This window comes from Enhydra lutris, unplaced genomic scaffold, assembly GCF_002288905.1.
Source record: "Enhydra lutris kenyoni isolate GAN:26980312 unplaced genomic scaffold, ASM228890v2 scaffoldscaffold29, whole genome shotgun sequence".
Lineage (NCBI taxonomy): Eukaryota > Metazoa > Chordata > Mammalia > Carnivora > Mustelidae > Enhydra > Enhydra lutris.
The window spans coordinates 4281012-4296322 of record NW_019154113.1 but is presented as its reverse complement, the minus strand read 5'-3'; the positions used below and the strand labels follow the sequence as shown (position 1 = coordinate 4296322).

Genomic DNA, 15311 nt, shown 5'->3' with positions numbered 1-15311 from the left:
AAACATGTCCCAAACACTGCAATGTGCTGCTCCTCTGCTTGGACTCTAACAAGCAGAAGTTGCATTCCCCTAGAATTTTTCAAATCAGTAATTAAAGCCCGGCTGCGTTTAATGAAGCTGTTGTTATCCTTTGTGTGGGGAAGAAATGCACCAGAGATCGGTCTTATTAATAACCACAGGCAGCACACATATAATCTTGAGTTTTATTAAGAATTTAAAAATCTAAACATTTTATAGAGGCCTGGGAAGCGTACCCAGAAACACCGCCCTCCGGCATTTCCAACATCCACACGTCCATATACCTCACTGCACTGCACCTCCCCACCAAGACAGGCAACCTGGCAGCACAGTGAACGTTGGGGTGTTTTTACTATTTGTAGAAAACTGGCATTTAGATTTCAAAATTAGTAATATTACAAAATTACCAGCAGCAGTCTTAAGCATTTCAACAATGCTTATGAACTCCACTTTGCTGACCCAAACAAAGCTATTATTCCAAGTTCAACAAGCAGGACTTGTCCCAAGGAGGCGTAGTATACATCCTGCAAATACTCAGGCCACATTGCTCAGGACCCATTTGTGACCGTGTCTTCTTCCATCTCCTCTTCTCCATCATCAGTGGGGCCTGAAGAAGAACACAAAACCATGGGTTGTATGGATTTCAGAACACGTGCTCGCTCCCAGTGCGAGTGGCCATTCTGTGATGCTACTCCATGCTAGTTCCTGGATTAGGTACAAAAACCTCAATCACAGCACCTGCCCTCAAGGATCTTAGAGTCCAGAGACTACCTGTCTTTGGAGGTATGGGACAGGATCGTCAATTCCTAGGGAAAGGGTCACAAAGGTATTTTATAAAAGTCAAACTCATTGTCTGACATTCTAATAACCCATTTTGGTTGAGCTGAGAATTCATTTTTTGTGACAATAAAAAGCTGATACTTTGTGTTTCATTCTTAATCACAACCATAGGCAAAGAAAATGGGAATCCTCAAAAAACATCTGGATACTACTACATGCCCGTTAACGGGAAAACTCAGTGACTCTACCATCTCTAAGTTAGACAAAGTATGGCAACAACCCAAAGTCCTTCATCTCTTCATCAATTTACAGCAGATATTTGGGTCAATGTATTCTAAAAAAGGAAATGTTTTAACTCTATCAGTGTTTGAGAAAATGACTCTTGTTTAAGGTTACTGCTTCTACAGTTAGCCCCAACTTCAGATTGGTAGATACAAAACTACCAAGACAAGAATGTCAGTCAAGTTTTAGTGTGTTCAGAAGTCTAGGCCCACTGAAATCTACGGAGTACCCTATGTCTCCCTTCTTCCTCCCAGTGAACCTCCAGATCATAGTGAAAATCCTGAGATTGTAAGGCCCAAATAAAACATTCTGGGGGAAACAAATCAGTTCAGTAATTCTGTCACAGCACAGTCACAATAAGCCACTGTGAACTGCCTCTTCCCCTACCTGTCACCACTGAGCCTTGAAAACCTTTAACAGACTTCTAATGCTCTCAGACTTAAGACCGCATCCATCACGGTCTGCAGGGCTGTGTGGCCTATGGCATGCTTCCTCTGCTGGCTTCACTTCACCACATTCTCCTTGTGCCTTGAACTTCACTCCCATTGGCCTCTTTCATTTCAACTGGGCAAGGCTCCTGTTTGCCACAGGTGCTTTGCCTGTGTAGCTCCCCCTCTCTGCCCCTAGAATGTCACTCTCCCTTTGTTTACTTCAGCAATTCACACTTTAGTTTAAGACCCAAAGAGCTTTTGTTTATGTACCTTTATAAATACCATATTAGATTCATCAACACTGTATTAGAATTTAAGATCAAGTATTTTAAAAAATTGTAAATTCATTAAAAAATGTCTTCATTAGAGCATCTGCCTTTAGGTCAGGTCAGGATTCCAGGGTCCTGGGATCAAGTCCCACACTGGGCTCCCTTGCTCAGCAGGGAGACGCTTCTCCCTCTGCCTCTGTCTCTCATGAATAAATAAATCGTAAAAAAAAAAAAAAAAGTCTTCATTACATGTTAATGTTTATGTTTTTAAATATATATTAAAAAAAAAATAACATTTCCCAAAACAAAAATATTTAGTGAGAAGCTTGGCTTATTTTCTACTTTTGCCTCTGTCTGTCATGTCTGATGAAGAGCTATCAGCTGGACCCCAGTACTGGCTTCATCAGTCCACCTGCTGCCACACGTCGTTTTCACTGAAGGAGATGAAGAAAAATCAGCCTCACACAGACATGCAGCCAGGAAAGGAAGGTGTATTCTAACAGTCTAACTGTGTATTTAGACAGTTGTGGGTTTTCCTGTTCGGTGCTATTCTAGAACCTGACAAAAGCGATAGTTTCTTAAGGGTTAGTTTGCAATGTGGAGTCTGAAACCTTGTCAGTGAACTTTTCATACTCTCTTACTTGAAAATCCACAGATCTACCTCGTTTTCCTTGAAGTGACAAGTTCACTTCATATTCGAGAAGATGCTTGCCTCTCAACCAAAACAACTGCTCCAGTGCATGGAGACAACCATCCAACTTAGGCATGGGTTCGTGTAGACCCCCATCCCGTCACCCAGGATCTCAGAAGACATGCACTGAAAAGGTGATATTTAATAACATCCATCTCTTTGCTTTGTGAAGGACGTTCTGAAGTGAAACTGGTATATATTCTACTAAGAGAGTACATAGCAGTTTAGAATGAGGACTTTAGGCCATGGCCTTGACCTGTGCCGAGGCCCCAGCAGTCTTAACCGCCGTTATTCCTGCACCATCAGTGCAAATGTTAATAATGGTGGAAAAAGCAAGTAACACCTTAGTGTTATTATACAAAGTTTTGACCGCACAGATGCCCACGGGCTCAAGGGCTACACAGTGAGAACCGCCGGTCTAATTAAAGTCTTACTCATTTTTAGCTTCTGTTCAAACATGATTTGCCCTAGGGAACTTTCCCTGAGCTGCCAGTCTAGGTAGAAGTTACATTCATATCAAAACTTGTAATACGTATTGTTTTGAATAGCTTTTACTTAACACCTCTGGTGCCTAACATACAGTTGGCATTCAAATATTAGAACAGCCAACACTTACCAAAATATATGCTCATGTCAGACCTTGTGCTAAGTGCTACCTATGAACTCTCTTACTTACCCTCCCAAAAACCTTTTGAAGTTGGTACTCTATATTATCTCAAATTTAAAGATGAAACAGACTTGAGATTAAGTGAGGATGAAGTAATTCACCTAAAAACTGAGCTGGTGAGGATAAGATCTGAGCTTCATGCTGTTTGGCTCTGAGGGTTGTGTTTCCTACCAACTAAGGTATCTATCGTGGACACACACACACACACACACACACACACACACACACAACCCCCCACCCCCCACAGGGGTGAAAATCCAATGGTGCCCTCTAGTGTTTGGTTTCACTGCACAGCTAGGAAGTAACATCTGCTTCAACTTTTACATCAAAAACCCTCAGAGTCCTATGCCAGAATATTCTACATCAAGTGACTTACCCTCAAAGAGCATATAAAGGGATTTTGCATATATTAGATGCTAATGTTCTTGGGTCATGGCATCTGAACTGTTCTGGAATCACTTCAAACACAACATTAACTGGGAAGTCTGCAGACAGACCACTATGTCCTGACCTGATCTGCGCTCCCTGCCAGGTATCTGCCCGGACTGCAGCAAGCCCTTCAGCCGCTCCACTTCAGCCAGGGTAGACGCATTCGCTATAGCGTTCTGGAGGACAGAAAACAACGGAGACGGACCATGAATTGCATCTGAGGATCAAACACACAGAAAACTCTACAGATGTCCATGGAAACTCTTGTGAGTTGGAATATTAAATAGTTGTGTTGGGGCAAGAATTTTACTGTCATGTTGAAATCAACCCAAAACCCAATCATAAATTCCCCAAACTGGTAAACAGATGTGGACCCACTTTCAAGGCAGCAAATAATCACTGCACATTCCTGAAATTTTAGTGAATTAAAGCACTTAATTGGAACTATGTTACTGGATAATTTATGAAGCAGTATTATGAAATTGGGGTTTCCCACTGATCATCACACAGATCTTTCAGGCAGCAAATCTTTGAAAATAAAAACTAAGATAAATACTGAGACAGCATACTAAGTATCTGCTCAAAGAAAAAAAAAATCCTGGGAAAATGAGAAGAACTAGAGCTGCCTCTGCTTTGACTTGATCACGTAAATAATTCAAGTCAAAATCAACTAACTTTACACTAGTTCCTTCCTTACGCAAAATCCAGCAGGAATCTAAGCAGGGGGGAGACTACAATGTTTAGAACTTGGTCTATTACAAATTTCATGTCCTAAACCCATGGCAACTCTCTCCAGTCCAAGAGTCCTAACAACTTATTACCTTGATTGCTTCTACGTCTCCTGGAGATGGCCCACCTTTCTTCTTGTCAGTTGGCAAACCAGCACCTGGGTTGAAACTTGGGAGGGGGAGGGAAGAACGCAACTGTTAAATCCCGACCAATGGAAGTTGCTTCTCTTTTACTTTCAAAAAAGCTTTTGAAAGTAATTCAACCAGTGTAGTATCTTATCTTTGTTAACAAACTGATACAAGAAACTCTCTCCTTCAGAAACACCACCCAGTTCTCATCTTCCTCTAGCGAAAAAGCAGGAAGTAAACAATGTTGCATTAAGACTGAAGCGGAAGGATTTGCTAACCTGGTAGAAATCTCATATGATGTGTGGACCACTGACGGTCACGAGCTATCATCACACAAATTCAATACTGTATTAGGCACAGGTGTTTTGTTTAATTCTGTAGGAGGCAAAAAGCCAGACAGATAGTGTTTCTGAAGGTGAAGTAGAGTGAAGTTGGATATCCGTATCTTACGTTTTGCTTCTCCTGGCAATATCCTTTGCAAGTTGTGCACCCCGTTTGCCCTTGAACATTTTCTCTGCTTCCTGACGCTCCTACAGCAACACCACACACAGAGTTAATGGAAATAGGAATACCACATGCATTTAGATGCATTCCTCAGAAAACACGGAAGAAAACTCTCCTGAAATACTCTGGGCTGGTAAAAATATCAAAAAGCCAACTTCAAATTAAAAGGAGACAAATGGCCTTGCCTTCTCTGCTGAGGCTCCCTGAAGAAGTTCCCCCTCCTAGTTTCAAGGAGAGGCTCTGGAGGAACTAAGACAGTTAAAAAAAAAAAAAAAAAGCCCAAAAACTAAGAAACATTCCCAGTAAGGGGAGAATCACTCTAACAATTAAAGCTGCTGAAAAATGGCTTATATTAAGTCCCCCAGCAGGGAATGTATCTAGACAGAGTCTGCCATCCACGGTGCTCACAGCGGGTCTGAGACCGTGCTGCCCTTGAACGCGTCCACACGAGACTGTGCTAACCCAAGTCCTGCTATAAACTCTGCTATGAAAAATGAATGATTAACATTTTCTTTCCCACGTTTTTATCAAAACCAATAGTAAAACTCATTAGGCAACTGCAAAAATCTGTAACAAAAGTATAAAAGAAAACACATGAATCTACAATGATTTACAACAGAACAATACTTACTTTTAATTTCACCTTCTGGAAATCCAGTACTCTGACTTGTGGAACTTTATAAATTACATACAGTCTGTAATGCTTCTTATTTGTTACAGGATTTCTTAGAATACTACAAGAAAAGGAATAGCATAATGCCAATCTTGTTCATAGCCCAGCACTCAAGAGGTCCATTTTAATAGACTCAAATGAGTACATAAACTAAGGAAAAGTTCACATTTTTTTCACATTTCAGTGTGATTAAGTTAACATTAGGGACATTTTAATAGAGCATTAGACCTAAAGGAAGTATTTTTGCTTTTTTTTTCTTTTTTAAGATTTTATTTATTTATTTGACAGAGAGATCACAAGTAGGCAGAGAGGCAAACAGAGAGAGAGGGGGAAGCAGGCTCCCTGCTGAGCAGAAAGCCCGATGGGGGGCTGGATCCCAGGACCCTGAGATCACAACCTGAGCAGGAGGCAGGGGTTTAACCCTCTGAGCCACCCAGGTACCCTCACTTCTTGTTTTTAAAAGGATCTTCTTACTAACTGCTTTAAGATCAAGGCCAGTAATGTGTTCCTATAAAGGACTTCACTGTCACCACCACATTTCCATACCTTAGGTAAGTCAGTGATTTGAGAGATGCCAAAGGATCCAGATCACCCTGTAAAAGAAATAGCCACATGTAAGAACACGAAAACCAAAGGCTATTTTGAGACTTTGAAATGGCATATCACTTTGCTAGCAAGGGCTCCTCTTATCTTTTATTTTTTTACTGCCCTAGTGCCTAGCACAACACTAGCATAGGACCAATGTGTAAGAAATTACTACTGACCAAACTGGAAAGTAGACTTGAACTTCTTAAACTTACGATCTGAAGCCGTAACAGTTTCTGTCTCAACAGCAGAAGAGACAAAAAAAATAATTTTTATTTCCTGTAGCAACCTCCACAGGGCTAGAATTTAAACCAGTGATTTAGAAAAGAAAGACATGTCAAAGTTTATGTCACTTCAGAGGAAGTTATTCACACAGGGAACCTCAAACTGGAACCTGGGGTGAGGGGGCTTTTCCCCCTAGTACCTGTATGCGCCTGGTGACACAGGCATCATGTCATCATTGGGGGCAGGCACCTTTATTCAAACCTCCCTCATACTGCTTTGGATAATTATTCAAGGACAAGGAGTATAGTTAAAAAAAAAAGATCCAATTATGGGACAAGGGCAGGTTAGTTTTTGAATCTTCCCACATTACCCCATAAAATACAGTACAGCAAGGAGAGCAACGGAGATGAAAAGGCATTCTGTCAAGAACCCTAAAACAGGAGCAGGTAGGGACAAAACACCGAGAGCTGCCAAGACCTCTTGCACAGGGCCAGCATTTGCACAGGAAGCAGCAGAAGGAAAGCAGGGAGGCATGTGACAAACCAGGGTACTCCGACACAACCCGTGGTCAGTCAGTCCGACGGCAGCCACCAGCAGATCTACACATGCCAGCCAATAAGGAGGGCAGCAAGCCTGGGATAAAGCCGGAAGGGGCTACGCAACTTGGGCCTCATTCTTAATACTAACCACCAGTATATCAATGGTTATATATACCAAAGGATATCAGTGGTATCCAGGACAAAGCCCTACAATGAGGAGAAACTGCTAGGACCAGACTGCGACTGAGCAGGACAGGGGCAAGAGGGACAAGGAGAAAAGAGTACAGATAAAAGCAAGAAGGGAAAGAGCCAGGAGGTTCAGAAAAGCAGCGGCCATTTTTAAACGCTTCACAAACAACCATCGGAGGGAGCTCTAGAGCACCTAGTGGCATATCACCACTCAAAGAAATACACAGGATGACCTAAAACGGGACAAGGACAAACATCACATGATCTCATTTGTATGTGGAATCTAAAGAAAAAAATAAAAAGACCAACTCACAGCAATACAGAGTTCAATGGTGGTTACCAGAGGTTGGGGTGGGGGAGGGGGGAGGGAAATGAGCTGCTGATCAACGAATAAAAACTTGCAGTTATTATGAGTTAAGTTCTGGAGATCTAACATACAACATGGTGACTACAGTTAATAGTAGTGTACTACCGTATATCTTAAATCTGCTGAGAACAGATCTCAAGTATTCTCACCATACAAAGAAGTAAGGATGTGATGGAATAGATATGTTAGTTTGTTAATAGTGATCACTTCATGATGTATACATCTATCAAAAATCACACTGTATACCTTAAATACTATACTATTTTTATCACTCATACTTCAATAAAGCTGCAAAAAAAAAAAAGGAACAATGAATGGCAACTTTCGTTACACTCACACAGACACACACACACACTGTGTAGAATAATGATGATGTCTTGATTGGTTTCTTAAAGAGAATAAATAGTAAGTTGGGAGGTATGAAATGTTTAAGGCCACTATTGTTTAAGAAACTAAAGGTACTGGTTAACTGGAAGGTTTAATATGTATTTTTAATTCCCGGAATACTAAGAATAGGAATAAGTAATTCCTACACTGTTAATAGGAAAAGAAGAATGACAGAGAGAGAGAATGAACACAGTAAAAGAGAGCAAAAGAAATGCAGAATGGGTGGATCAGTAACAACCCCCAGAAAAGAGAAAAGACAAATTCAAATACACCAGTAATTAAGTTAAATGTAAAAAGACCAAATACTTCCTTTAAAATAAAGACTTCACATTATATTTAACAAAACAATCTTATCATATACTGTTTTAATCTAAAATGTGTGGTACAGGAGAGCTGGAATAAATTTTGGATGGAAAAAATTATCATACAAATATTAACTAAAAGAAAGCTTGTTCTGGCATATTAGAGCAGATAAAATAAACACGGTATAAAACAGCACTATGAGATAAAGAGGGTCACGACGCAGTAATAAAAAGGTTAGTTCACCAGGAAGGTATTAACAATTTAAAATTTGTGTGTATCAACTAAGAGAATTTCAAAATATATAAAACTAAAATGGACAGAAGTCTAGCGAGACTATCTAATCCACTTTCATGTGAGTTTTTTTTTTTTTTTTAAAGATTTTTACTTATTTATTTGACAGAGACACAGTGAGAGAGGGAACACAGGCAGGAGGAGTAGGAGAGGGAGAAGCAGGCTCCCCACTGAGCAGGAAGCCCGATAATGACCACAACGATGAGGGACGGCAGCAGCGGCGACACAGGACTTAATCCCAAGACCCCAGGATCATGACCTGAGCTGAAGGGAGCCACTTAATGACTGAGCCACCCAGGTGCCCCTCATGTGAGATTTTTAACACACTTACTTCAGTAACTGATAGCACAAACTCACCCTTCATCTTTACAAACAATTTTAAATATAATTACAACATACACAAAAATACAAACAGTTCTGGGCACCTGGGTGGCTCAGGCCATGATCCCAGGGTCCTGGGTTTGAATCCCATATCCGGCTCCCCGCTCATCGGGGAGACTGCTTCTCCTTCTCCCCACTGCAAGTGCTCTCTTCTTGCTCTCTCTCTCTCAAATAAATAAAATCTTGAAAAAAGAAAACAAAAAAACAGCCTCTATCATGCCACAGATTTCCTATGAATGTGCATTTTGGGTAGAATACCTCATATATTTTAGAAAAGACATGGCCTTAGACCACTGCTTTCTTACTTCTGGAGTCAAGTACTCCTTTCTTTGAAAACCTGAAGGAAGCTCTGGACCCAGTCCACCAGGAAAGAAACAATCATGGAAACAGGGAAGGGAGGCAAGGTCATAATAACACAAAATCAAGTTATATAATATACACTTAGACATCCAATGTTTGAAAAATTTTGGTTTCAAAACAAAATTTTGAAATTTCGGTTTCAAAATTAAAATTTAGGTGTTAATTTTGTTAAAAATTACACATAGAGAGCAGAAACATTAGAAGAAATAGGTTACCATAATTACACCCAGAGAAAATAAAACTTGCTGCTTAGCTCACAGGAAGACCAATTCCAAGTAGATCACTGATCTCAATGTTAAGAGTAAAAAAACAGTTTCTAGAATGTAACTGTCCAAGAAAATTTAACATGCTTCATATGTAACTGAATGCTTTCTAGTAGCCAATTAAAAGAAAAAAACAAGTATAACTTATTTTAGTAGTATATTATTTAACCAATTATCCAAAATATTATCATTTCAATATCAATATAGAAAAACTGATAGCTGGGGTGCCTGGGTGGCTCAGTGGGTTAAGCCTCTGTCTTCAGCTCAGGTCATGATCTCGGGGTCCTGAGATTGAGCCCCGCATCGGGCTCTCTGCTCAGCGGGGAACCTGCTTCCCCTTCTCTCTGCCTACTTGTGATCTTTGTCAAATAAATAAATAAAATCTTTAAAAAAAAAACAAAAAAAACCCAAAAAAACCCCGATAGCTTACATTCTTAGGGATACTAAGTCTTCAAAACCTGTTATGTATTTTACAGTTCTTAGGACATTGAAATTCAGAGTAGCTGCTTGTGCCTAGCGGCTACCATATTGGACACCGCAATTCTAGAAAATAACTTATGTTTACTGAAAACAACTCTTTCTGTAGTGGAAGCCTGACAGACCATCAAAAGTACTAGCAACAACAACAACAAAAGACTGATAAATTGGATTATGCTTAAATTAGGAACTTTTCTATCAAGACACCCTAAGACTGTCAAAAGATGAGCTACAGAGTGGAAAAGGCCATTTAACCAAAAGAGGCCCGCAACTTTTTTTTTTTTTAAGATTTTTTAATTTATTTATTTGACAGAGAGAGAAATCACTAGTAGGTAGAAGAAGGCAGAGAGGCAGGCAGATAGAGAGGGAGAAGCAGGCTCCCTGCTGAGCAGAGAGCCTGATGTGGGGCTCGATCCCAGGACCCTGGGATCATGACCTGAGCTGAAGGCAGAGGCTTAAACCGCTGAGCCACCTAGCTGCCCCAAGAGGCCTAGACCTTGAATTACGAAAAACACAAAGGACGAGGAGATAATTCTCTGGATTTTCTAAACTGTCCATGAGAGGCATGCAGCACCTTTAACTCCTCCCCTTAAATACATTCCGCCCGACCCCATCTGACTTACCAGTTCCACAAGACTATTGTTGGTGAGAATGAGTTCTGTCAGACAGGGTAGAGCCTGATCAAGTCCCTCACCTATACGGCTAAAGTGACGAAAGAAATAAAAAAAAAAAGACTCTTTGTAAAAGTGAAAAAGTAGGTAAGCAAACAATTTTATCTAAGTCCTTGTACAGAAGATCTGAGACTCCAAAGGTGGGAAGGACTTTAGAGATCTTTCTTCCAACACCCTAACTGGGAGAGGGAAACCTAACTGGCAGAGGATCACAGGGTTAGTTAATGGCAGAAGCTGGATGATTTTAGAACCCATGCTTCCAGAGGGTTGTCTGGGGTTTTTTCCATTACCATTATGTCTAGTGAAAACTGAGAGAAGAAGAAACTCCTGCGTAGAACAAACTACTTAGCTAACTTCATGACTTTCGTGCAGGTAGCCCAGAAATACAAGTGATTCTGCATTCACAGCTCAGGTACATGACAAACAACTACACCATAAGGGAATGGTTAACTCATGAGAAATATGCTTATTTTAAAAAAGCAAGTCACCAGGGTGCTCAGTCAGCTGAGCATCTGACTTCTGATTTTGGGTCAAGCTGTGATCTCAGTGTCCTGGGGTAGAGCCCTGAGCCAGGTTCCATGCACAGGGAGGAGTTTGCTTACGATTCTCTCTTCCTCTGCCCTCCCCACACTTGCATCTGAGTGCACGTGTGCTCTCTAAAATAAGTAAGTATATTTAAAAAAAATAAAAATAAAAGGAATTAAAAAGCAAGCCACCACCCAGTACTTCTTAAAGACATTGTCTATAGACCTTCAATAACTTTTTTTGATAAAATTTACTCAGAGGTGATGAAAGAGGGTTAAAGAAAACCCTAAATTTCAGTAAGTAATATTCTAAAAATCAGTTGTAAAGAAAAACAAATGGCAGAGAATGTGAGGTAGAGACACTTAGTCAAAAATATAAATGTTGGGGATGCCTGGGCTGGCTTGGTCAGTTATGCATCTGACTCTTGAGTCTGGCTCAGGTTATGGTCTCAGGGTCCTGGGACAGAGCCCTGCATGGGGCTTCACACTCAGTGGGGAGTCCCCTTGAGGAGTTTTATCCGTCTCTCTTTGTCCTTACCCTGCTCTCATGTGCAGGCACACGCTCACTCTCTAAAATAAATAAGTAAATCTTCGAATATACATATATATATGTGTATACATAAATTGTTGAACTTTACATAGATTTTTAATATGATCGCTCTGATAATTACAATTATTGTTTCAGAAGCCAAAATATGTACAAAACAGCATGTTTGTAATTTAAATATCTATTATCATGAATATATAAGTATTTCTGAACAGATGCAAATAAGACGAGACCAGTACCAGGTTAATCTCTGGACCTATATGGGAAAAATGCAGCTTGTTTCTCATTTTAAGATATATGTAGACTCAACTGGCAGTTAAGTTCTATGGCTTCTTCAGGGAACACTGTGACATCACTCTAGCGGAAAAAAATCAGTTTCCACTAATAGTCACTTACCATATTCTATTGTTGTTTACTAATAATGTTTTCAGTCTTCTTAACAAAGGAAAACCATCCAGTTTCCTGATTTCATTGTCAGAAAAGTCAATAGCATCAAACTGGTCTAAGGTAGCACCTAGATTTTCAATGACAGGAATTTTATACCCTGTAAAATGGAAGGAAAAAAAATACAAAAGTATTAATATGGTTAAAAGGTACATTAAAACCGTAATGTACTACTTCATGGTAATTTGACTCAAAGCTTCCATTTATTCACAAAGTGTTTACGTAGCACCTACACTGTGCCAGACATTATGCAAATAATCAGTATATAAAATGAGAAACAAGAGTCACATGTCCTAGCTGCCATGAAGCCTACAGTCTAGGGAGTGGACATGAAGACAGTCATGACAACAGGGACAAGGGCTATTGTAATGAGAACACTTATTAATAGTAATATTGGTAGCTAACATTCCTAAGAGTACTTACCAGGTGCCTCACACTGTTCTAACCAAAGCCCCAGAAATAGTTAAATGGCGTAAGAATTTACACTGTAAGCTGCTTATTGCCAGCGTCCAAGTCTTGTTTATACATTGTGGACAACACTTCTTAACCTCTTTTGCATTCCTATAGGCCACATTCATAGTAGCACTTACCAGGATATCCTCCTGATATCATGACAGTTCCCCCTTACTCTACGACTCCCCTAGCTCCAATGCAGAGTTCGAGGTCAACGGTTTATACAAAATAATAAACCATCCTATGAACAATTCAATACTCATGGATTTGTTAAAATGGGCCTAACTACTGTGCTAGGCGCTGGCAGAAGAAAGAAATGAACACAAGCCGTGGTTAGAGTACATAATTCAGAGCTGCAAAGGTTACATCAAAGTAAGCACTACACCAAAACAAGTATCCTCAACACTGGATGCACTTGGGACACTTAAAACTTAGAGATACGAAACTTAGAGATCAGTCTGCGCCAAGAGCAAAAGTGGTCAGTAACGTCTGAATGGAACTTTTCTCTAAACTTAATTTCAACCAAATAAAAGCACTGGGCTTTGTCAGCAAGAAATCCAAACTGAAATCAGAGCCCGAAGTAGTGCTGCACCTCAGCCAGTGTTGTCCCTGTGGAGCCAAATCTCAGGCCCAGATTGTATTGTCTTGCCCCCAGAGAAAGTGCTCTGCACACCCTTTGTAAAAAGTTACTTCCTTGAAATACTGATTAGACAGCTGCACTCCCAATTTCTTAACAAGCCTTTCTAAAGTTCAAATGACATGAATTTGAACAGTTCAGAGCTTCCACCACCTTACACGGGGCACTCGTAGTGTAAGCCTCTCTAAAAGATTTTATTTATTTGAGAAAGAGCGCGCGCAAGCAGGGAGAGCGGCACGCAAAGAGGAAGCAGCAGACCTCCCGCGGCGAAGGGAGACCGATTTGGGGCTCAATCCCTGCACCCCGGGATCACGACCTAAGCGGAAGGCAGGCGCTTAACCTACTGAAACACCCAGGTGCTCCTAAAATGTTTTGATAAAAGGGACATATAAGGCAACTGAAGCTAGTAAGAAAGAAATCTTGCGGAAACACGCGCTTTTGTTCTCAGACTTCATATCCTCCCTCGCAAATTAGAGGTAATTAACATGTATCCTATCTATACTCCCACAGTAACAGTCCAACGTATTTACTGAGAATCAACGAGTCGCTGAGCACTAGGACCACGACTATTAACACTGTTCCAGCTCTCAAACAGTTCAGACTGCAGAAAGCCTCAAGCAAGGCCTAGCTGAGGCCCACGGGTGCGCACAGGAAGCGATCAATCGGCTGGGCATGTGAGTAGGAGCGGGGTAACTGAAACCTCAGAAGGGCCTAGGGATGGTTTTGGGGCAGCAACCGCAAGACTCAGCCTCCCGCCCGGCTTGGCGCCCACAATGCAGGCCTGCCGGCCGAGTGCCGGCCCTCCGCGCACGCGGCGGGGCGCTCCCACCCAGCTGCGCGCGGAGGCCCGCCCACTCCTAGACTCACCCCGGAGGTCCAGCTCGCGGTCCCGCACGGCGTTGGTGTACTGAGCCGCCTGCTCGATCAACTCTGCCGTCAGTTTCACCATCCTGCCGCCTCCCGCTGCCGGTGCCACGGCCCGCCGGCTCTTCCCGCCGCCTCCCGCCCGCCAGACTTCCCGGCGTCCCTCGCGCCCCGCCGACAGGCAACACCAATCGCACGCGGCGCTTGCGCGCGCAGCTCGACGTCCAGGCCGAAGCAATCGAAGAGCCACGCCCCCGACCTCGTTCTCTTCGGAGGTTCAGGTGGTAGCCGAACTTGTCTCGGGATCTGGGTTCTTCCTAGGGGGCGTTTGTGGACGAGGGCCCCTGATTCCAGGTGTTTGTGTCCGCAAGTTAAGCAAAATGTGAAGGCACCCGAGTGGAGCTTTCTCCACGCACGATGAACCTTGAGGTGGGAGGAAACGCTGTGTCTGTCCTCACTCCACCCAGGAGGGGCGGGCATCTGTGGGATCCAGTGCAGGGCTAGGACTTCAGGTTCCCATTCCAGCCGGGTGCTGTGGACCCGCCGGCTACTACGTGAGAACCAGGGCAAGGTCAATCACAGGGCTACTTCGCTGCGATCGTCCTACCGCCTTGGACCCAGCTTCGCGCGCGCTGTGCTGTTTTCTGTTAGGCCTGTGATCTCCAGACATTTAAATATTTAATGGAAGCGTCGTATACATAAAAGCGCACAAACCAGGAATTTGCAACGTGACGAATAGCTACAGGGCGAGAACACCTGCGTTGCTGCCTCCCGGTCCAGAAAATGAACAGTTTTCTGAAAGCCTCCCTTCCCAAGGCAACCAGAAATCAAACACCATAGATTAGTTTTGCCTTAAAAAAAAAAGATTTTACTTATTTATTTGAGAGAGAGAAAGCACAGTTGGGGGGGGGTTGGGGGGTACAGGCAGAGAGAGAGGGAGAAGCCAACTCCCACTGAATAGGAATCCCAACCAACATGGGCTGAATCCCAGGACCCTGGAATCATGACCCCAGTGGAAGGCAGACCCTTAACCAACTGAGCCACCCAGGCTCCCCAACTTCTGCTTGGTTTTGATACAAATAGAATCATGCAATGTGCTTTCCTGCCTGATTTCTTTGGCTTTGTATTACCACTGGAATCCATCCAGGTCGCATGCAGCAAGGGTTTGTTTCCTTTCGCTGCTGTGTAGAATTCCAGTGTATA

General features: G+C 42.2%; 1 protein-coding gene across 1 annotated transcript; it reads right to left on the bottom strand.

The window, feature by feature from the left end:
* Window positions 1–185: 185 nt before the first annotated feature.
* LOC111152633 (small nuclear ribonucleoprotein polypeptide A') lies at window positions 186–14269 on the bottom strand. Its single transcript, XM_022511168.1, has 9 exons — window positions 14112–14269; window positions 12107–12254; window positions 10592–10670; window positions 6148–6194; window positions 5560–5662; window positions 4875–4954; window positions 4389–4464; window positions 3650–3743; window positions 186–625 (listed from the first exon to the last, which is right to left on the bottom strand). Exons 1-9 carry the CDS (start codon window positions 14191–14193, stop codon window positions 567–569), a joined length of 768 nt encoding a protein of 255 aa, XP_022366876.1. The 5' UTR covers window positions 14194–14269; the 3' UTR covers window positions 186–566.
* Window positions 14270–15311: the final 1042 nt, after the last annotated feature.